This window comes from Ursus maritimus, unplaced genomic scaffold (assembly GCF_017311325.1).
Source record: "Ursus maritimus isolate PB19 unplaced genomic scaffold, ASM1731132v1 scaffold_23, whole genome shotgun sequence".
Taxonomy (NCBI): domain Eukaryota; kingdom Metazoa; phylum Chordata; class Mammalia; order Carnivora; family Ursidae; genus Ursus; species Ursus maritimus.
In genome coordinates, this window is record NW_024424786.1 from 20,889,260 (window position 1) to 20,912,989 (window position 23,730).

Below are 23,730 nucleotides of genomic sequence, written 5' to 3' on the forward strand. Positions count from 1 at the left end.
CCATTCAGCTACACTTTCGGTGGTCCACATCAACAATAAATACCGCTTTTGATTTTCAAATATGAAATCACTGTATGTTATAGGTAGATATGAAATTATAATGCAAAGGATGATTTTTCTAACTCAAAATGCCCCTCCTGAAGAATAGGACAATCTTACTTCCCTTTCTGAGAGGTATTGGGTAGGACGGGTGAGGGAAAGTGGATGAACGTTTGCATAGATAGGAGTCTAAACAGGAGCGAGAGAGAATGGGTGGATGTACAGTGGATGTGAAGATGGATCAAATGGTGAATGGATATGTGGATGGACGATGGATGGATACACTGATAAACAGATGTGGCTTGCTGGAGAAGAGGATAGTATATAGACGGATGGATGTAGGTTTATGAAGACACGTGGAAAAGTATGGGAAGGTGGAAGAGAAGTTGTATGGGAGGGTGATCAGAAGAATAAGTGGTTGGATGGATGGATGGATGGATGGACGGATGGGAGAAAGGATGTGTGGTCGAGTAAATGGGTGGAAGGGAGGATGGATAGAGTTTGAGCCCTGGAGGGGTGTGAGGAAAGATGTTTAGACAGGCGAATAGGTGGGTGGAAGGATTTGGGAAGATGAAAGAGTATGGGTGACTGGATGGATGAATGGGTGGATGGAACCATGTGCCAGCCTGAGAATGGAAGATGACACATGGGTTGGAGGAGGGCAATAGCAGCCCCAAGGCTGGTCATCTTGAGCTTTCTCCGAGCAGACCTGACAAAAAGGAAAACTCCATCTGAGCCAGGAGAACCGTGCTTCTCTTTCAGGGGAAGAAGAAGGAGCTTGTCTTCTCCCCCTGGGAAGAATCACAGGCTCCCCGACCCCTCCTGCCCACCGTGAGCAGGGAGCGCCACCATCCACGCAGGACCTCGCCACGAGGCCATCTCCTCTCCCAGAATGTCCAACTGCTTGTGAAACCCAGAGACCTCACTCCCCAGTCCGATTCACAGAGAAACTTAGCGGAGAGGAGGGGTCGGAGGCCCAACCCAAGGCGGCTGGGTTTCGGGACGCAGTCATCCCCTCCCTGGCCGGACTGAGGCCGCGGTCCCCGCGGGCCAGGAGAAGAAAGCCGTGCGTCCCGGAGCGCACAGGCACCCCCGGCCCTCCCGGCGCCGGGCCAGGCGGGCCCGCTTTACGGTCTCCGCGGAGCTCGGGGCGGGGGCGGAAGGGCCAGCGCAGGGAGGGCTGCTGCGTCTTTAAACCTCTGCCGGCTGCTTAGTCACAGCCCCCTCGCTTGGGTGTGTCCTGCGCTCGCTCCCTCCTCCCTCTTAGGTCACTCTTTCAGCCCTTGAATAAAAACTGCACCCAACTTCCCAGGCGCCCTCATTGCCTAGCCGTACCCCAGCCCCTGATAGGTTCGGTCCGGCCCGCTCGCCCCGTGTTCCGCTGGCCCCCGCCCAGCGTCCCGGACCCTCCGGCGCCCCGCGCTCGCTCTCTCGGTTCGCTCGCACCATGGACAAGTTTTGGTGGCGCTTAGCCTGGGGACTCTGCCTCCTGCAGCTGAGCCTAGCGCAGATCGGTGAGTGCCGCGGGGGCAGCGGGAGGGAGTGGCCGGGGCGGCCCGGAGGGACCCCGCAGCCACCTGGCTGAATAGGCCCCGGGGGCCGGAGCCGCGTGGATTTGGTGTCGGGAGAGCGGGGCTAGGATTTGCGCTAAGCCCTTGGAGAGTGTGCCGGTGGGAGGCACCGTTTTGCGGAAAGGAAAAGAGCAAGAGCGAAGAAAGTTGGCCGGGCAGGCTGCCGGCACGCAGTTTTGGGTGAGGTCGCTGGTGCCGGACGGAGCACAAGGCAGAAAAGTAACTGTACTCCCGGGTGCGCGCAACCGGTGTGTGGGCGAGCAGGCGCGGGTGCCCACGGGCGCTGGCAGCCCGGCTGGGCTGTGGCCGGGCAGGGCAGAGCTAGGCGGGGCAGGGGCTATTAGCCAGGGGGCCGCGGAGACGGTGGGTGAGGGCTGGTGGCAACGAGCTTTCCAGAAGGGGGTGCGGGTGCCCTGCAGCTCCCCACTGCGCCTGGGTTCCAAAGCTCTTACAGTTGGCTCCAGTCACTGCCTATCTAGCGCTTGTGGGAACTTGAACCAGTTCTCTGAGGTTCTGGGTTTCCACGAGGTGCCAGCCTGGGGCAGGGAGTGTGAGGAGGAAAGGCAGTGACTGAGCCAGCGATCAATCCTGGCAGCCTCCTGCTTCTGCCAATCAGTTAGGGGAAATCCAGACAGTAATGTGGCTCATACTCCTTGCCTGGCAGCCTTGGAGCAGGGAAGGGAGCCTGGGCATCAGGGTCGCGTGAGGGACCCTGGAGCTGGGGCTGCCACTACCCCATCCAAACACCGTCTTTATCTTTGGAGTGAGTGTCGGTGTGTGAGGCTTTCTGGTGAGACTAAACTCCAAGCGTTCCTTCCCTTTGTCTCTATATGTACAGATAATTACATGGCTGATTTGCTTATTGCTAGCAAAATTAATTTTTCTTTTAAGAAGTGCCAGCTGGGTCATTAAGACAGCTCAGCCTATGGTTAATTCTACTCAGCAAGTATTTATTAAACCCACCTCTGGGGGTACCAAGAAAGTAAAGACAGTTTTACCTGGGTACTTTCGGCTGCGAATGAGGATCGAAGATTTAGATTCATGAAACAGAAATAATAATAATGATAATGATCCTAATAATAGAAGAAATGCCTAGTTTGCTGCACGCTTTCACGGTGCCAAGCACTGGGCTAAATCTTTACAAGCGTCAACCTTCTTTTACTCTCATGGTGGCCCAGTGAGAAGTGTCCTACTACTGGCCCTGTTTTACAGCAGGGAAACAAACCGAGGCAGAGAGGTTAAGTAACTTGACAGTTTTCACACAGCCAGAAGGATCGGTGCGCAGGTGAACCCAGGTCCAAGAGCTTATGCTTAGTGGGAATATGTTAGACTGTATGTACGGCGCAGACATACTTGGAAAGTGTCTGGGGACGGAGGGTTGAGGTGGACCAGAGGCCATCGAGGAGGCTTCCTAGGCAAACTGAGAGCTCCAACGAGCCCTTGAAAGGCAAAAACGCTCGGGATGCCAGAGAAGAGAAAAATCTGGAGTGCAAGGAGAGCCCTGGGTCCGGCCTTCTCTGGGACCTCCAGGGAAGTTTCTTTGTGTGTTACCTTCCAGTGATGTCTTCTGCTTCGTTTCTGAGGATCCTGATTCTTGACTCCTTCCAACCGGTCTCCCTGATTTCTTCAGAAGGGCCCCATCCCCAAATACTTGACCCTTGACTGTCCTGACCCTTGAGGTTCTCCCAGAGACCAGAAGACTCGCTCCTGCCCCGTGTTTTCATGGTCCTTTTGGGCAGCATCATTTGGAGGAAGCACGAAACAGTGCCAACAGCAAAAACTGCCAGGGCTTTGGCTTTCATGAGCTTGTAACGTTTGGAAGGAACTGAGACTTGGAAGGGAGACGTGACTTAACAGCAGCTCGGCTGGGCAGGCAGAGAGGGGAAGGAGGAAGAGGAGCTGGGGCGGCGGTGTGGGCAGTACTGTTGCCCCAGTCCCCCACTGTGGGGGGTTAGTAAGGAGGGAGGCCTCCGAAAGACAAAGAGGAAACTTTGGAAAGGAGCAAGGTTTTAGGGAGGAAGAAAGGCTCCATCCTCCATGTCGGAAAGCAAAAAGTAAAGAAATGGCCAACACTGGACCCAGAAACTAAGTTGGAGAACAGACACTTTGTACTCCGTGTCATATGCTGGGTGGGAAGAACGTGGCCCTGGTAGAGGGCAAGTGGGCGTGGGCCGAGCCCTGCATCTCCCCTCCTCCTTGTCTCACTGTTTGGGAATTGCGCCCCTGGTGTTAAGAAAGAGGGGTACATCTGAGAGCTCTAGAGCTTGGGGTGGCCAGGGCCCTTCCTCTCCCTGTGAGCGTTAGAGACCCCTGTTCCTGGGAGTTAGGGCTTGTTTTCCTAGGTGGAGAAGCAAGAAATCCATCACTGCTGAGGTTAGCGTCAGTTAATTCAGTTGTTCCCCAGATACACATTGGACATCTCATTTCCTGCAAAGGCACAGCGCCAAGTAGGTGTGTCTGAGGCTGGCAGCCAGTAGGAAAAGATTCCATTTTCTTCCAAATTGCCCCACGCAGGAGCAGCATAGGCAGCATGAAATTCTTAAGTTATGACAGATCCCCTTCCATTCATTCAAGAAATATTTCTTGACTCATTGTCGTAGACTCAGCAATGGGGACTCCAAGGACCATTTAGAAAAACCCTCCTTTTTCCCATGAAGGAAACAGATCCTGAAAAAGAGGGAGGAGTGACTTTCCCTCTTGCAGACAGACGGAGGGCCGGACATTTTCCATCCTCAGGTGTCTGAAACACCCCTATCATCTAGGACGGTAATAAGCCCCCACCTTTGCCCCTGCAGTGGGCAAACCACTTGTTTCCCACCTTAAATGCTACATTAAACATTCACTACATTGTTTATTTTACACTACAGTATATCCAGTTTGAGTTTAATAAAAGAATACTGATATATATTTCTTACCACAAAGCAAAGTTGCTTCTAGAAGCCTCACACGGCTACTGCAAAGAAGAGTGCTAGGTCCCAGGAAATGCCATTTCCTGAGCACCGGCTCTGCGCTAGGCATTCAGCCAGGGGGTTTGAAGAGGTTTTTCTATATAAGCCTCGTGACAGTCCTGTATGCGTTTAGCACTTTCTTAACCCCATTTTCTAGATCAAGAAATGGAGGCTCAGGGAGGCGGCCTGACTTGTCCAAAGACACACAGCTAGTAAACAGCGGAGTTGGGGTTTCCCATCGTCTAATGTTGGAGTGTTAGACTCCAGTGCTTATGCTTCTTTGATTCATTACTAGGGAAATAGTGTGTGTATGTGATTCTCCTCCCCTCCCTGTTCCATGTGACCAGCTAACGTGAAGCCTGGTGTGAATGGCTTCTCACTCCCCACTGGCAGGCTGTGGACACTCTTGGCTGCCCTACCCTGCCCTACCCTGGACTGTCTCTCCCCAGGCTTGGCCACAGCTGTCAAGAGATGCCAACCTAGTTATTTGTTACTAAAATAAGTCAGTTCCCTTATCAGAGTTCAGCTGCCCTTTTAGACATGCTCTCATTTGCAGGCCTGGAGAAAAGGGAGAGGCTGTTCCTCGTCTAAGAGACAAGTTAGGGCAATGTCCTCTGCCTGAAAATTAAGGAAGAGCCCCCGCAGAGTTCCTCACCCTAACCTGCAAGCATTTTACATGCATTGACCCAGCAATGCCCTCATCACATGCTCCGTGGAGACCTCCAGTGTTTAGCAGGTTGTATGTGGCCCGGGAAGGGAAAGCCTTGAGGACCCCGGTGGTGGGCTGATATGGTTTTCTACAAAAGTCAAGGATCTTGAACTGAAAGCCAGTATGGAGATCGAGGTGACATGTGGCCACCCAAGTGAGATTTCAGATCAGTCTACGGCGTCCAGGCTGATGGTTCTAAGTTGGGGTTCCCTGACAGATTGGAGGTGGTGGGAGGTAAGCTGGGTTTCCCCAGCAGTGGGTCCTGGCTGGGGCTGGGGCTGGGGCTGTGCGGGGGCTGTCCCAGGACCAGGGCTAGGCTGTGTTGGGCTGGGGCTGGGACTGGGGCCGCTCTGGGCTGGCCTGGCGCTGGGCCGGGCCTGGGCCGGGGCTGGGCTGGGGCTGGGCTGGGGCTGGGCTGGGGCTGAGACAGAGGCTGCAGTTATGTCTCCCCAGCACCTCGGTTCAGCCAGCTCCACCCAGAGCCTGAAAAGGAAGTGACTCTTGTGCAAGAGCGAACAGAAACAGGTGGCAGATGCTGTCAGACAAAGCATGGTTCTCAAAGGGGATCTTTTCTGCTTCAGAAAGAAATTCTGGGGGATTGCACAGCGAGAAGCTGATGACTCAATTTCCTTTGTCTCTGCTTGAATAGGAAGCACACGAGTGTTCCTTAGAATGATCAGGGTAGGCTAGAGGCTCCTACCTTGAACTCAAACCCGACTTTTCACTAGGCAAGTCGAAATTTTTCTTAAAAAGCATCTTTCCCACCAAGCCGGCCATCAAGGGTTTGGAAAGCCAGACCAACCTGACAGAGTTAGGAAGGGGTGTTTTCTAGTTTGTGGTTGTGGAATCTGGCTTGGCATGGATAAAGTGATCGTGCATGCCAAATTTCCCGGAGAGTCAGGATTTCTCAAATGTGCAAACATTCTACCAATGGACGCATAGTATATATTTTGACTAAGGGTCTCTCTATTTTTCTACCAATAAACGTATGGCTTCGTGTGATGAGGAGTCAAAAACTATGAAAGGCGTTTTGCATAAATGAACCCACAGCTTTACAATGCCTTCATCAGTCTAGGGTCTGATTAAATTGACGTTTGGTTCAGAAAACATGGAGAAATATTGGGGGGAAATATTTCATATTCCTCTGCTCTCCACTTCCTGATCACCCCAATAGGGGAAGTACCAAGACAAGCTATATATTTGATTCTTGCCGGCTGGATGTGGGCATACACATCCCCCATGTGTCTGAGCCCATGCATCTACCCCCAATGTGGGTCTTGCTGGTCAACCCTTAAGCATGCCGCAGGTGTCTTCCGAGGGTCCCGCACTGTGCTGGGTACTACAGGGGAATTACACGTATGAGCTTGGCACCGCTGGCCAAAAAACTTTGTGCTTCTATGTGCAGAACACAGTGCACATGATTGACAGGCTAACGGCATTGCCAAGTGGACGCAGAGCAAGGAGGGCTGGAGGAATCGAGGGAGGGGAGGTAGCAGTAGGGACAAGGTAGGATTTGAATCTGTAAAGAAGCGGGAATGAAAATGGGGTGTGTCTCTTTCTGTTACCCTGCTATTTATCTGCCCACCCTCGAATACATTCGTTCACCAGCCCGTACAGCCGACAACAATTGACGCAGTGCCCCGTCGCTGCGCCAGCGAGTTCGGCACTGGGGAGCTCATGGTCAGAAGGCCACCGCCCTCACCCCCTGCGTAGCTAGCTCGTGGGGTGTGGTTTCCTGGGCAATGGCTGACCGTGTATCTCTGGTTTCCACATACTAGATTTGGGTCATGCACTGCCCCCCTCAAGCTGTGACAACCCCAGATGCCTCCAGACGTTGCCAAATTGGTGGTGGGGGCGGGTATAGTCACCTTACCTGGAGAATCTGGTGTCCTAGGATGGCAGCCATTCCAGTAAGCTCAGCTGTGGCAGCGTGGTCCCTGCTTCTCACAGGGCCCCACAGGGCTAGTAGAGGTGCCCCGGCCTCATTGGGCTAAAATTAATTAGCCTTCAAGATGCACAGTAAAATCATGCAGGGAGGCCTTTTCACTTTTGGGGCCAAGGGGTGCTGATGCCTTTCTCGCTTCTCCAAGGGGGAAAACCCAAAACCCGACATGCTTTCTCTTATCTGTCTTTTGCAGCACCGTGGGAGCCCCCTGACATCAGGGATTAGGTCACATTCATTCTGTGCGTGTGTGGTCCCAGATCCGAGGGTTGGCCCTAGTTACCAGTAACTGTTGAACTGAGTGAATATCCAGAATCCAGAAACAACCCCATCCTCTAGATGGGAAGCACGCCGGTCAGCATACAGAAGGCGGCGAATACGCCTGTGTGTATATATGGTGTACATATGATAACAGCCGTGATGGCTGTTTGGCTCAGGGCAGGGGTGAGAAGGGCGCTGGGCTGGTTAGCTGCCCACCCCAGGGCTCATGTTTGGTCTGCCCAAACAGGGAGGCCACCCGCCTATTTGTGGTTTTGGTGGCTGCATGCTGTGGCTGGGGACGTCTGTCCCAGGACAGGGTTACTAGCTTCTTGGGCCAAGAAGGGGGTGGGAGCCAGGCAGGATGATGACACCAACCCCCAAATTGAAGCCTCAAAATAAAACCCTCCCCAGTAGCGGCCCACTTGGAGGTCTGGTTATTTTGAAGATGCTGATCTGAGGTTGGACTCCTTGAACACCCCTCTGATCCCCCTCCCCGCACCATGCCTGCTTCTGGAAGGTGGTGGCAGTTGGGAGAGAAGCAGAATAGCTTCACAGAAGATTCTCACCTTCTCTGGGGGTGTCCTGCAACTCAGGAAGGGCCAAGTCTCCAGGGAAGCCTGCTGTCTGATGGGGGGCCCGCTGGCAACAGCAAACCGTGTCTCCTCTCCATAGAAGCTTGCCAAGTCTGGAGTTGCCCACAGCTGGGGCAGGTCGTGCCTCCCTACCCAGGGGCCATCTGCCCAGTGACCCTTGGACACAGGGGGTCAAACAGGGAACAGAGGGATGGGTGTCGTGGGGGAAAGACCATCCCGAAGCCGGATCTTCCTGAGTGTGGTGCGTGCTGGCCGTCTGGGCGTGCCCACCTGAGGCAAGTGGCCCTCCTGAGTGCGAGCGTAGGCACACAAGTCCTGGGTGGGTGGGGAGGGCTGAGTCACTGAGGAGGCGATCTGCAAAGCTCAGGCCTCAAAAATCGGCCTCGAGTCTTCAGCTTTGAGAGTTAAGGTTAATTGCAAAACTCCAGTGGGGAGAGATTATCCACATTCGCTCTGGTGTCCCTGCGAGTCTCCTCTGGGGGGTCCCTGTCAGTTCATCTTTCTTCCCCACAACCTTTCTTGACAGAGGGAGCTCCTGTACCTTTTGCACTTGTTTCTTTGCAGTGAGTTGTACGTTTTTGAGATGATGATCACCAGGATTGGTAACGATAGTGAATACTTAGAGAGCACTCACCACTCTGTTTCCCAGATACTAACTTGTTTAATCCATACACCAACCCTCTGAAGTAGTGACATTATTAGCCCTCTTTTACATAGGAGAACACTGAGCCATAGGGAATTTAAGAAACGTGTCCAAGGCCACAGAGCTAGTGAGCGATGGAGCTGGGCTTCAAACCGGGGTGACCCGGCCACTGGGTCCTCCAGGCTCTTAGTCATCGCCTTACTGTGCTTCTCTTCGTATATCAAGATGTCAGGGCCCCCAGAAGCCAAAGTGGTGATGCCTGGTAGTACTCTGGTTGTTTGCAGAAACTCCATCTGGGAATCAGGTGTAGGCTGGGTCGTAACGTCCACAGAGCTAGTCTTGCCCTCCCTTTCTCCACATCATGTCAGAGGAAGGGGATGGAATTGCAAATACAAAGGAGAAAGAAGTTGTCATGAAAACTTCTCCCCATTCATACTCTGAGTGGCTCATTCATTCCGATTCCTGGATAGAAGTTCTTCTCTCGTCTATATGGTGGGAAGTTGGGGAGGGGGTAGGATTGAAAAGGATGGTGGATCGGGTTGTTTGTTCATTATCACTTCATTACTTGTCCCCTGGAGGAGAGGTGGAAGTTGCCGATGGGGGTTTCCCCACCATCTAGGACTTTGGTTCATGAATGGACAAAGCTGGAAAAGGGGTCAGTCAAATAGCAGGAACGTGTTTGCCCTCAGTGCAAGGGTCCTTGGCCCCAGGGCCTTCTCCTTACCAGCTAGAATTGATGAGGGAGGGAGGGAACTGAGAGAGGAGACCATCAGGAATCAGACTACACTCACCTTGGCGGAAGGAACTGAACAGATACTGCAAGTGGGCCCTCTTCCCAGCCCTAGCCTGAACCTAAATGTGGCCTGGCTTCTGTGTGGTCCAGCAGGTGATTCGTGCAAGGGGAGGTGGGGGAGATGGGCAGGGTTTCCTCTGGGTGCTTTGCCTGAGAAACAAGCCACCCAGGAAGAGTGGAAGCAGAGCCCCTGGGGACATCTGCTTCATCTGTGTGGCTTTGGTCTGGGCGCAGACTCATCACAGATTCCTTACCCATTTGAATTTCACTCGAGCAGGTCTGCAGAGCCTTCTAGGACCCACACACCGGTCATGGATCTAGGCAGCATCTTTTACTACTTCCTCTTTCAAAGAGAACCTGCCGAGGTATTGGGGTGATGACAGTAAAGCCTTGTAGGTGTTCGTCATTATGCAAATTGAAATGTCAAGGAGAAATTAACAATGTCAGGCAACCAGTACCTGGTCTCCTGCCTCGGGTCTAGAAGGCGGTTTCTGCCCAGGCCCCTGGCCCCAGTCTTCACATATTCCAGAAGTACTAAATGAAGATCTCCTATCTGCCCGTCACAAAGTTGGCACTGCTGAGTGTATCCGGCTCAGGAAGAAGAGTCTAGCAGAGCTGCTCACTGTCTTACAGCCTGCGGGAGACCAGGTGATGTCATCGAGGCAGCCCCAGAGCCCCCAGCGTGTTGCACGGTCACATTTTCCTGCAAAGGGAAGACAAGGGTTCAGGTACCTACAAGAGTGCTAGTCACACAGAGGCAGATCAGACTTTGGGGAGGGAAGTAATGCTGCCTTAGAAATCTCTTGCCCTGAAGCTTGTCTTCACTGTGGATCCTCTGTGGTTGGCCAAGTTGTCTTCCCAGTGTCAGCCTTAGAGGTCAGGTACATCCCTCCAGGCTCGCCAGAGTGACTTTTATTCTCCTCTGTTGTCTCCTTTCTCCCTGATAATTCATAAAACCCCCACAAGCGTATCTCCATCTAAAAGAATGAATTTTGAGGGATGCTTCTGAGCCATGTATGGCCGTCTGTTCTCTTTCACCGGTGAGCGTAGGAGCTCCTTGGGGAAAAGCTCATGCTTTATGTACATTATACACATGTTTGTATTGCGGTAACCCCCAGCTGTCAGTTCCCCAATTATAGTAGACGCTCAATAAATATTGGATGGCTGACTGAATGGATGAAATTTCTAGATGTGGCAAAGCAAACTTTGTCATTTACCTTTTGTGGTTTTTATAGCTTCTGGCTCATTCTTCTTCATCCTTTTTTTTTTCTTTTTGGTCTATAGAAACCTTTTAATTTTATTTTTTCTAGTGTCTCTTCTAGCGATCCTCAAACCTCCTTGAAATTTCTTTTCTCTGCATTCTTCCTAATGTGAGTGTATCTTTCTTGAAGTCTGGCAATGTCAGGCAAGGTAGGGGAAGTTCCGGGCTCATTAGGTTTTGTCCAGTAGCACAGGGATCTTGATTTCCTATAAGTCTGTCTGCCTCTATGCCCCAGTACTTCCTTCCAAATCTGCTCTCCTGTATAAAAAAAAACCCCAAGCCTCAAAATCATATTCTCAATGACACTTAGAGAAAAGATGTTGGCTTTTGGGCTCTCTGTTAAAAGAAAAAAAGAGGAAGTTGTTTCTTTCAATGGTTTAAAAACCTTCCATTTCCAGGGGCGCCTGGGTGGCACAGCGGTTAAGCGTCTGCCTTCGGCTCAGGGCGTGATCCTGGTGTTGTGGGATCGAGCCCCACATCAGGCTCTTCCACTATGAGCCTGCTTCTTCCTCTCCCACTCCCCCTGCTTGTGTTCCCTCTCTCGCTGGCTGTCTCTATCTCTGTCGAATAAATAAATAAAATCTTTAAAAAAAAAAAAAAAAAAACCTTCCATTTCCAAGATCACTTGTGCAAAATCAGAGTGGCGCCCTGGGAATGAGGAGGTTTGGCTTTGGAGGAGGGCTGTGCAGAAGCAGTAAGCGCTGTGAAAAGAGCCAGACCTGAGGTTGATTCTCCTCTGTGCTGCTTCAGAGGGTGTGAGCTCAGACAGCACACACGTGAAACGTCTCGAACGATGTTTAGCATGTGGTGTCTCGTGCTAGTGTCTAGCACATAGAAGTGCCTCAAGAGTAGAAGTGACTATTATATTATTATATTTTAGTTTGCTGAACAAATCGTTTCACCCCTAGTTACCTCCAATTTTCCATGCATAAAATGAGAGGGTTGGATTCCAGTTGATCTGTAAAATCCTTTCCAGGCCTCACGTTCTATAAATCCACCACTCTGCGGGCCACAAACACCTAAGCCTCATAAAACTTAATGGAAAGAATAACATGACTATAATGCCGTGCCAAAAAAAAAAAAAAAAAGGGATGCCTGGTTTGTATTAAATGTCAGAAGTGAATTATTAATCCATGCCAGAAACAAGTCTATTGACCCAGTTGTACTCTAAACCCCAATGGGGAAGCAGGACTCTTAGGAACAAGGTGCTTTGTTCGGAGGACTCATCTGAATCCTCTCAACCACTTGGGAACGGGCAGAGGAAGAAGCTTGGGCCAGAGAAGTTAGGAACGTGTCTCAGTCACACTGCTAAAACTGCAGGAAGCCCGTCCTGGGATTACCTGCAGGATCTGAATGCAGTACCTCTTTCTTTAAACCGTACTTTAAAAAAACATTGCTTCAAGGGATCAGAGAAGCCAGCCTGTAAAGTGGAGAAAAGATTATGTCCTTTACTCTCAATGCTCTATGAGCAACTTGGATTTCTCAGCTTCCCTTAAGCGAATGCTGCAGCATGTTGGTGCAAAATGAACCACGCTATTCAGCCAAAGCAGTGCGTAGAGGGTGAGCTGTAGCGGCCTGTGCAAAACAACGAGTGTGGCCATGAGAATAAAAATAATAATAATAAAAAGCAAACAAAACAAACAAATATAACACACACACACACACACACACACACACACACACACACACATATATATATATATATACCAAGGCATTGGGCATGGCAGACCTTTGAGATGGCAAATTGCTGCTTCCACTGAGAACCTTCCAGATTCCTGCTAAAATATTTATTTCTTTTTCATAAACCCAGAGAAGTTCTTTTTGCTCAGGAAAAGGAAAGAGGGAAGGACGGGAGGGAGGTGGTGGGGCGGGGGTTGGGGAGAGAGAGAGAGAAGGAAAAAAGGAAGTCCTAAAGATGGCACTACTTAGGGGTTTGCCAAAGTGGGTCAAGGACTAAATGCCCCGTCAGGGTTCTGACCTTCTGTCCGTCACTGAACGTCCTTACTGAGATCACATCCATCCTGGGTGTGCCCATTTCATATCCGTCTGGGATCCACCAACCAGAAACTGAAATAAAATACCAGATGGGTTCTGTTCTCTTGTCATACGCAGTGCCCTCAATTATCACTTGGTCATCTGTGCCTCTAGCCCGGCCCATAGACAGAGCATTCTAGGAGAAGTGACAGCCACATGCAGCCAGTGGAGATCTGGCATTTCTCCCCCTTAGTCACAGAAGGACTTGTGGGCAAGATTCGTCCCTTATGGTTTGCCTGCTTCCCCAGTTGTCACATGGTGATATGCTCACTAATTCAGTTCACCAAAAAGTGTAGGGTGATTGGCATGGGGAAAAGAAGAGAGGGAAGTGGAAGATCTAGTTTCTGTCCTCAGAGAGCTTATGGTTTGGCGGGAGTAAAGTCAAACAGGTGAAAGAACGCTACAGGATGACTGACACATGATCAAGGTGAGGAAGGTGAGGAAAGGCGGCCGTCTTCGGAGGCTGAGAGACTCAGGTCAGTAGTGGGGCAGCTGTTCCCGCACCGCTTGGAATAAAACTTGGGCAGCTCTGGCTGGGTTGGAGATTGGCAATTGAAGAGAATCCCGAACAAGCCCTGCAGGCCCAATAGCAAATAGATTTCAGCTCACGTACCATTTCCCGTTGATTGCTAGAGGCTGCCTGGAGGGCTGTGTTGAGAAGCCCAACGTGGGCTCAGCGGCAGAGGGTGCTGTGATCCATTAGTGATGTCTGCCACAGGCACGGTCTGGAGGGTTCAGCACGCCAGCAGAGCAGCAGGCTTTTCTGGTTTTCCTTTCTGGTAGCTGCCTGTCACTGGGACGTTAGCTACTCAAATCTAGCGAGCAAGTCATTCTGTGGACTCCACCTCCTTCCAGAACCGTATACATTCAGTCTCTCAGCCAGAGGAGTTTGGTGGCCTGAACCTTCTCCTAGGATTCATTTGTACTGTTTTTCCGTCACCCCAGTGAAGTTAGATGCTGGGAGCCAGGAATCTCCTCTGTCTGAACCAGAGCCAGACTCCTTGGCAAAAGGCCCCTTCTCTCCATCTGCAAACTGAGAAGACAAAAATGATGCCTCACCCATGGGGGTGATAGGAGGAATAACTAGCTAATGTGAGTAAAGCCTTTGAAGATGAAAGGATGTATATGTTAATTACAACTTTTATCAGCTCTGGAGCTCCCGCATTCTCAGCTGCCACACGGGGCTCTTCGGTGCCTCCTGAGTGCGAACAGCAACAGCCCCTCCGGGTCCAGCTTGTAGCATCCACGGTGAGTAGGCTGGACCCTGAGCTCAGGCTCCAAGCCCATCCCGGGACATTCGAGTTTCCCACTACTCATGCCTCAGAGAAAAAGCCAGCTCACTACCTGGGCAGGTAAGATAAGATAGAACCAAGGTATAAACAAAAGGCTCCACCAAGAGTCTACTAGAAATAGCCCCCAGGTGAGATTAGGACACTCTGCTCTAATTCCCACCATGTCAAAGCCTAATTGTGTGACCTTGGGCTACTGGCTTTATCTGTCTAATGCTTCAATACACTGTGTGAACCACCTGGGGATAATAATCCCTCTGCCTCCCCTGGACCTCTCCACCTTTGCCTGCTGGTGTGAAAGTGTTTTGTGCTGGTAGGCAGAAGCACGTGATGTGGGACTACAAGGTCCTATTATTACCAGAGGTATCTTTCGCCTTTATCTCTGTCTCCCATTGCTGGTTGACCCCAATCCATTGAAATTGTATTCTTCGGAATGTTCACCAATCTCTTCCGAGCTGCCATCCCCTCCTGGGCAGAGCTTATCTAGGAAGACCTGGTATGTGCTCGGGCTTCTTGGTTGTGCCATTTCCCGAGGCATGCAGATGCCGTCAAGCTGGCAGGGGACTGGGGTGCCCTGTCGAGTTGAATCACAATGCCCTTGCTAGTGTAACTCAGTGAAAGCCCTGGAGACCGGGGCGGGAGGGTTTGCAGATGCTTTGCTAGGGCTTAGAAAGTGTCAGCTGGCCTGGGCCCTTACAGCGGCACCCAAGTATAGATCCAAGGAGGAAGAAGAGGGGAAAGGGAGGGAGGACCCTAGATGAGAACTTATCACGGGCTGGTGACTCAAAATCAAAGACGATGGCATGTCAGAATGGGAAAGGATGCTAGAAATTCTGTAGTCCACTTGTTTATTGGGCAGCTGAGGGAAAGGCATCTCAAAGACTGCAAGTGACTTGCCCCAGGTCACATAACTAGTTAGAATCAAAACCCTGGTCTTCTGATTCTCAGTCCGGTACACTTTCCATTTCATGCTTTGAGATGATAGAGGGAAGGCACTAAACAAGACGAGGCTGGCAAGACTGGGGGGACGGGGAGAGGAAGCTAAAAGGGTACCGGGTTTTGTGGCTCAGTAGGAAATAGTGTAGGTGTTTACACGCTGCTGCAGCCTTTATTGTACTTGGACCTGGTTTCCTGGGCCATACCTCGGATATCCATATTCGGTGTTCATCTCGATCCTTTTTGACTTAATGAGCATTTGGAAACCAGAAGGCCCAGTGCAGCCCGGCCTGGCTTTTGCCCAGCCTCTCCGAGCAGTTCCGTGAGCTGAGTCAATAATCAGTGGTTTTCACATGATTCATTTGTTCATACAACACGTGTTTTTTGAAACATAACATGTGTCTAGTGTTCTGCCAGGCGCTGGGGACACCATGTTAAATAAGAGAGACGCAGTTTCTACTCTCATGGAACTTCCAGTCTGTCTGGGAAGACAGAGAGTAAACAAGTAGTGATGTCCTCAGTGAATGACAGGGGTGAATGCTGTGACAGGGCAGCAGAGGGACTCTGAGAGCATGTCACAGGGAGGCCTCATCTGATCTGGGGTATCAGGGGAGCCCCGTGAGATGAAACCCAGCAACCGTGTTTACAGGATGTCCCCAGTGCCTTGGCGGCCCTTGCGGTTGAACTTCTCAACCCCACCAGTCCTCAAGACCAAGAAATGGTCCGGTGGGTGGGCTCAGAGCCCCTCAGCAACTCTGGCCAAGGCAGCCCTTTTCCAGGTGCTTCATGCTTGGCTCACTGAGTAAGAGAGCAAGCAAAGAAAGTTCTACTCCTCAAAACTCTGAAAGCAACTGGTTTATCATGTCTGCCCTGAAATAGACAGAGGTGAAGAGAGAACCATGGGACCCTCGAAGCTGAGTGAGATATTTATTTATTTATTTATTTATTTATTTATTTATTTATTTTGCTGAATGAGACTCTTAGACGTATGTGTTGGAGCAGCAAAGGAACCCAAATTCTGGGAAACAAAAAATGTCATACGATGTCAGAGTTATTTTAAGCCATGGGAAAAAAATTCATAATTTACTTAGGAATCTAGGATGTTAAGCCTGGGTTTAGGGTCAGCTCTCATTGATTTTATTAGCGGTTTCTTGGTCTTTTTGGGGAGCACTTTGTGGCTTGGAGCTTGCACTCTGGGCTTGATCAGCGTGTGTGTAGGGAGTGATTTGCAGGATGACTTCCAGAAGTCATGCAGGTGTGTCTGTTGGGTCTGGGCAGCGGGAAGGGGCAAGAACCGTGGGATACAGGTGTCCAACCGTCTGGCTACAAGGGCCTCACTCCTTTATTTCCTTTGTTGCTGGGAACCACGTGGAGATGACCTGATGATGTGTCCCCCATGTAATTGCTATCCGTCACGTTTCTTGGTATACCCATGTCAGTGTAGGCCACCTGAATACCTCTGGAAGTAATAGAACAATGAAACAGAAACCCTCATAAAATGCTATCTCCCACAACAAGAAGTATGGAGGTAGGATGATTTTAGGAGCTCAGTGATGTTATCAAAGACCCAGTTTTCTTCTAACTTTCCACTCTGCCATGCCCATCGTCTTCCTACAGGTTAGCCCTCTTTGTAATCTGACACTGACTCCCGGGGTTTCAAGCACCCTATGAAAGAAATAGCAGTATCCAGCAGCAGAAGGAGGAATGCTTATTTATAAGTGTCCCTTCTAGAAAATTGGAGGAATGGCTTTTCCAGAAGTCCTTAATTGACTTCCCTTTACTTCTCATTGGAAAAATGGGGTCACATTCCATGAAATGCTCACTCAGAGCCAGTCATTGCCTAGGAGAACTCTGACCACAGTGGTTGATTTAGACCAGTCATGATTCACCCACTGGAGCTGGGAGTTGGGGCTTATACCCCCTGAAGCACACATTCCGGATTTTGAACAAAATCAAGATTCAATTAGGAGAACTGTGTTGCATTAATAACAACGTCTGTTACAATGAGTAAGACCCTAGAGGGTGTCCACGCACCTGACAGAGCTGTGGTTTGAGACTCTATATAGAGTAAAGAAGAAAAGCAAAGCGAAGGTCTTGTGTTCCTAAGCCACACCCTCAGCCTTTTCGTGAGAAGACACACCTAATGGATAGAGTTCACATGGGGGACACACTGCACTCTGAGACGTAGATGGTCTGTGGCTCACACCCAGTCATCACAGCTGTAACTTGATCCTTTCCTCCCTCCCCAAAAAGCATAACGGGAAGTAACCTTAAAATTGTTATAATTTACAAGAAATAATCAATTGTTTGCATAGCCGAGCGCTTTATTATTAGAAACTCATTACTGCAGGGGCGCCTGGGTGGCACAGTGGTTAAGTGTCTGCCTTCGGCTCAGGGCGTGATCCCAGCGTTATGGGATCGAGCCCCACATCAGGCTCCTCTGCTATGAGCCTGCTTCTTCCTCTCCCACTTCCCCTGCTTGTGTTCCCTCTCTCGCTGGCTGTCTCTATCTCTGTCAAATAAATAAATAAAAAATCTTTAAAAAAAAAAAAAAAAAGAAAAGAAACTCATTACTGCAGCCCATGCCGGCCCTGCTGGAGCCCCACCATGCATGAGGACCGCTCATCTGTAGTGATCCATTTTAAAAGAATGACTATGACCTTGAATGAGTATCTCTTCCTGTAAATTATGAAACGATCACCCCCAAGGGAGATTGCTAGCTTCACTTTTCTCTAACTACACTCCTGGAGTGTTTTAATGTGCGTGAAGTGTTTTTAGCTCTATTACGTAACCCAGCCCTCACATTAACTTCATGGTTAACATTATTATCCTCCTGTACTGGAGACAAGTTTAATGACTTTCTTAAGGTCATACAGCTAATGAAAGCAGATTCGGGATTTGAACTCTATAGTTTTCTACTCCCGGAGCTGAGGTCCATGTTACCACACTGTGTTGGTTTCCAATGGACCTGACTTCTTTTCAAGGAGTCTGAGATTGACTCTTGAATTTTATATTACTAATTGCTCTTTCATAAGCAGGAAAATGCCTTTGTAATAGTTTCTTTGAGAATGAAGTTCAAGGGTCTAACATCTTAACATTTTAATAAGCCCAAAGATGAAGAGGAGGGTTTTTGGGGACAGTACTCTGCCTCCATGCGGCTGGCTCATGAACCTGGTGGTATGGGAGGGAAACTTCGGGATTTTGTTTGATTGTTTATTTTCCATTCTTTTTTTTTTTTTTCACCTAAATATCATGAAAGGATTTACGGGGACTGCATCCAGGGAAGAGAAGCCCAAGGGGTGTCTAATGTGGATCTCAAGGATAGGTCCTTTCTTACATGGGAAAGGGGGACCACTTATTTTTGGTATCTAATGATGAAAGAGCTAGAAGAAATGGGTTCTATTAAATCAAATGATTTATGCTATATTCTAAGGGTGAATTTCCTGACTGTGAGTCTTGCTGACATGAAACTGGCTGGCTAGTTCCCAACCTACCTTCAGTTGTCAGCTGAAATGGCATTTCCTTGGAGAGACATCCCTTGGGGACAGCGAAAGTCTTGGAGAAGAAAGGCTTCCTTTTGGACTAATCACTCCGCACCCTGTACTTGTGTTACCGCATTTATTGTGTCATGTTGTTGACTGGTTTAACGTCTCTCTTCTCCTCTGAGCCATAACCTCCTACAGTGACCTTGCTTACCTTGCTCAGTGCCCTGGTCCGAGTGTCCAGCACATGGGGGTTGAATGAAACCTTGTTGAATGAATGGAATTCTCTTTTCTGAAGCCCTGTGTCCACTTCAGTGTTGGGTGGTTTTGTGGCATTGTGGTTTACCATCATGGATTCAGGCTGTGATTTCTAAATTCAGCTTAAAAAAAACAACAACGCTCTGCCTGTCTGTCTGTATCTGTCTATCTATCTGTCATCTATATACCTGCTTATCTGTGTATCCATCTGTCTACTTATCTACCTGCCTGAGTATCTATCACTTATCTGTTTATGTCTCTATCATCTATCTATCATCTGTTGAAACATCTTTCTTTTGGAATAAGAGACAAGCGCTTAAAAGCAAAGGAGGATAGACAAGCAGGCCACATTTCTCATTGTCTTCTTCCTTTTCATTCATGGTGCACACCACCCTGATTCCCACCTCCCCTCCTCGGCCGCCATCATCCAGTCTGGTCCATGATTTCCTGCAAGGGTACCAAAGGGAAGCTGATTATGTGTGAAGTCTGACCACTCAAGAGGGACGTGAAAGACGAGGGGGAAACATTTTCCATTGAGGCATAGGAAAAATGAGGCAAGGTTTGGGGGAAACAAGCCTTGGGTCCTCTAGACTCTTCTCCCTGTGGCTCCCTCTGGGACATATCTGGGGAGGCTCTCCCTTCTTTCAAAGGAGTGTCACCAGATAAGCCCCAGCCTTCCTAAAGGATTGTTTCTCAGGAATCAGGAAATGTACCCTAGTATCTGTTTGAGCTTCCTGTTCTTTATATTGTTCGGGAGGCAAAAGTCAACAACCACGTTTATATTCTGAATTGTTTGCATTGTTAAAAACTGGAAAATTAATTAGGTTTCTTCTCCAAATGAGCTTCCCATACCTTCTGGAAGACATTCAGAAACAGACCTCACTTCAAACAGGCCGGCAGGAAACAGTGTCTCTTACAGCCAGGTTTCTGACCTGCCTCTGAAGGCCGGCTCTGACGATGTTCACTCCCGTTCCCAGGGCTCAGGGCCCGGGGCCAGCGCAGGCTGTCAGGGACGCACAGGGGGAGGTTGAGTCTGGTGTCCTGCCGCTCAGAAAGCAGTGTGGCTGCTGGAGCTAGACCGTGGTTGGAGTCCTACTGCTCATCAGTTATGTGGCCTTAACCAATTTATTTAACGTCTCTAAGCCTCGGTCTTCTCATCTTTAAAATGGAGTAACGATATGTACCTGTCGGGTCGTGTAAGGACGAATGCGATCATTCGCGTGAGGCCCTCGACAGAATGCCTGGCCTGGAGGGAGCGTCCATCAGTAATCCTGGTGATCACTGTTAACGATTAGACCTGGGACCTCTCCACCACGCAGCCCTCACTTCATTCNGCTTGAGAAATGCTTCCAGCTGCCTTTGGAAGGTTTTCATTTCATTTCTGGGCAAAACAGCGGCCCGTGGACTCACATTGACTTTGGTGAGGAGGACCCACTGGAGAGCCGACGCCCGCGTGTGCTGACTGGAAGGGCCGAGCCCAGCCAGCAGCCTGGGATGTTCCGGGAACCTTGGTTAGTGTGGTAGCTGGTGGAAGCGAATGGGGAAAGGCACCGCAGGTCTGGTCTTGCCTCGCCAAATGACAGTCCGTCTCCCAGGCTGCTTGTCTCAGCAGGATCAGCCTCTTCCTGCCCTCGGTCCTGGGAGCTGGTGGTGGGGCCGGAGGAGGAGGGGGTATTTTCCTCCCTCTCGGGTCGAAGCGTCTTGCAGGGCTGTTCCCCAGCCTCAAAGTATGGAAGGGCCCTTCGGGGCAGTCTAATGAGGTAACCTGGTGGCTTCCTTGTCCTTCTGGAAATTTTGGAGTTTCCCAGAGCCCAGTTCCTCCCCAGAAGCCTAGGCTTGGAATTTCCTGGTTGTGGATGAGGGGAAAATTCAAATGCATAGAGAGAAAATTCTGAGGGCCTGGAGTGTCTGGCTGTCAATCAGTGGAGGGGTCTAGTCTCTCATCTCCAAAAAGACCTTTAATTGCCTTTAACTGCTTGATTCTGCTATCCTCTAAAGAAAGGAAAATCTGGCCGCTCCCAGCCACACCTCAGAAGTGACTAAGGCTCTTGCACCTTTTAATAGGAGTATTTGCATTTTTCTTGGATTCTCATTTTGCTTTTAATTTCATGAGAGTGTGGCTGTGGACTGTTGTTCAGGCTGAAACAGAAGACTATCAAAGCGCGGGTGGTTTTTCATGGTGTAATAACATCGTTAGTTAGAACCTAGGGACGTCCATGGTATAGGGGAGCGCTGTCTGTGGCCAGTCCTCCAAGATTTATGTCCCTGTGGGAGAAGGAAAAAGATTGACATGGACTGAGCACCTGTTAGGAACCAAACCCAGTGCTGCTGCCTCATGTATATTTATTATGTAACTCCCACCCACTCCTCTTTGAGGTATACACATAGCAAATACCCACTGACTACGTGATGGAATTATCATCAGAGCCATTTTACAGGCTGAGAAACTGAGGCCCATAAAAGTGAAGAAACTTGCCAAAGATGGCTCAGCTCTTATGTGGTGGGACTGGAATTCAATCCAGAGCTCCCCTCTCCCTTTCAACAGGACGCCCCGAGCCTCTACTCCGCTTTATGGGGCGTTAGTCCTGTTCTTCTATTCCCACAGCGGAGGTCTTGAAAACCTGAAGCATCTCCTTTTCCTAAGAGTCTGGATGTTTCTGGATCCTGGAGAAGGAAGGGCCTTGAAACAATTTAGAACTACTGGGAGCTATCTTCAGGAAAGGAGGTGGTGGGAACTTCCCTCTCTTCCCTCTGGGCGGAGGCAGCGGGACCTCCAAGACCACCAAAGATCGGGGAGCGCCTCGCCTCCCACGTGTGCAGGTGGGGGCTGCCAAGCGTGCCTTGCTTGCCGTTGTCTCACAGCTGAAGAATGGTTTGAATTGGCCCGTGCTGCTGAAACGCACTATAGGGAGCACGGGGGCTGTTTGTAGTAATTTAGGAGGACGGTCTCTAAGGAAATCAGTAATTCTGCTGTGTTTCTCTTAATTGAAACCATTCTTTCCCTCCAGCGTCGCTAGGGCAGGCCCTAATCTCTGAGTGCTGGAAGGCGTTTATTTGGTGTAATCTGAGAGCAGGATGCTGGGGACACGCTCTTGTGTTGTCTGTTGTCTCTTTCTGCTGGCCGTGCACCCTGCCTGACACATCACTGTCGGTGGCTCCGTCACACCGCCGCTGCCTGAATTCTAGAATGCAGTGCCACTGCCGTCCTGCTGGCAAAAGGGAGCCACTCAGGTTCCTGGGGGACTCGGGGGAGCGAGTTAGAAAGAAGCGTAGACTTCTCCTCCTAGAGACAGGAGACTGGGTCGGCTGGGGACCTAGAGGTCACCAAATCCAAACGCTTCCTTGTCTGATAAAGAAACTGAGGCCCAAGGAGCCATGGAGATAAAGTGACTTCTCCAAGGACTGACAGTGTTTCAGGAAGAAGCGTGGCTCTAGACTCCAGGTCACTGGACTCTCAGCTTAACGCTTCTCCCACTAAAACCAAAGGGACATTGGTTGGACACTGCACTATGTGTCAGACACTGGGGATGTAAAGATGAATTGGGTGTCCTCACAATGGAACCCACTTTGATATCATGGCCTAGCATCACTTGAGGCTGGTTCCTTCCTAGGATGATGTTTCACAAATAGACTATCTGTCAGACAGCACACAGTTACGTAGAGGAAGAGCCACGTCTCTGGATAATTAGGCTTCTGGCTCCTGGTTGGCTGGAGGTCCTGAGTGGTTGTCACCAAGGATACAGTAGGCCGCTGACCAGTGAATCAAGGATGAAGTCAGAGTAAGGGGCACTTTATATTTGAGCTACCTTAAATACATTGTAATCTTTGCGATGATTGGATGATATTGACCAAGTACCAGGCACTCGGCTAAGTGTCAGTTCCGTTGCTAAGTATTTCGTGCTTTTCTTCATTTAATCCTTCAAAGCACCCCACGAGGTAGGCATTACCTTCACTTTACTAGTGAAGAGACTGAGGTTTAAAGCTTAAGAAAACGTGGGGTACCTGGGTGGCTCAGTCGTTTGAGCGTCTGCCTTTGGCTCAGGTCATGATCCCAGGATCCTGGGGTTAAGCCCCATGTTGGGCTCTCTGCTCAGCAGGGGATCTGCTTCTCCCTCTCCCTCTGCCCTTCTCCCCACCCCGCTCGTGCTCTCGCTTACTCTCTCTGTCTCTCTCTCAAATAAATAAATACAATCTTTAAAAAAATAAAAATACTAAAGGTTAAGAAAACATGGTGAGCCTAACGTTCCAGGAGAGCCCAAGCTGGGACTTGGAGCCAGGTCTCTCTGAGACGAAGGACTGCGAGCACGCCCACTGTGCCGTCCTCCAGTACCCCGGCGTAAGTCACGCCAGCGCTGGTTACCAATAGCTACAAAATAAGGGGCGCCGGAGAGGCCGGGTGGCCGGGAGGTCCTGGTAAGCCTCAGAGGCCTTGAGAGCAGACGCATCACAGCTGCACCCTGAGGGCTGTTCTGTGACCATGTTTGATTTGCCTCCTTGAAGTTGAGGCCAAGTGCCGGAAGGGACAGGGGCACCCCACTTCCTCCAGCTCTGTCCCCACCTTAGGACCCCAGTAGAACTCTCATCTCAGAACCACATCATTCGGTTGCCAAAGACTCTGTCTTCCAGTCTTCTCTTGTCTTTGTTCCTAAGTCCAAATCCTAGGGACGTCTCTCATGGACCCTGGACGGCAAAGATGAATTCCAAATCTGATTTTATCTGTGCGTGTGTTGATGGAGAGGGGAGTATTTCCTTTGGCTGGGTATCTGAACCACTCTAAGCCCCATAAAAAATGACTAAAATACATGCATAAGTTTATAGAAAAGTGTCAGACCACACAGACTGCCTGACAAAGCAACCCCCATCATGCTGGATTTTATAACCCCCTTTTATATTCTGTGAGGCATTATTAGTACCCAAAATTGCCTTATTTATATATTAATCATTTACCTGTATACCATCTGCCTGCCTACA

The 23,730-nt window shown here is 50.0% G+C and overlaps 1 protein-coding gene across 12 annotated transcripts in view; it reads left to right on the forward strand.

The window, feature by feature from the left end:
- The first annotated feature begins 1,212 nt into the window (after nt 1-1,212).
- CD44 (CD44 molecule (Indian blood group)) overlaps nt 1,213-23,730 on the forward strand; it is an 85,324-nt gene continuing 62,806 nt past the window's right edge. Inside the window, exon 1 of one of the 12 annotated variants that reach the window (XM_008686804.2) lies at nt 1,213-1,553. In XM_008686804.2, coding sequence (XP_008685026.1) covers nt 1,487-1,553 — 67 coding nt within the window. In that variant the 5' untranslated portion in view covers nt 1,213-1,486. The remainder of the gene's footprint in view (nt 1,554-23,730) is intronic. The other 11 variants (XM_008686805.2, XM_008686806.2, XM_008686807.2 and 8 more) reach the window with 11 other exon arrangements.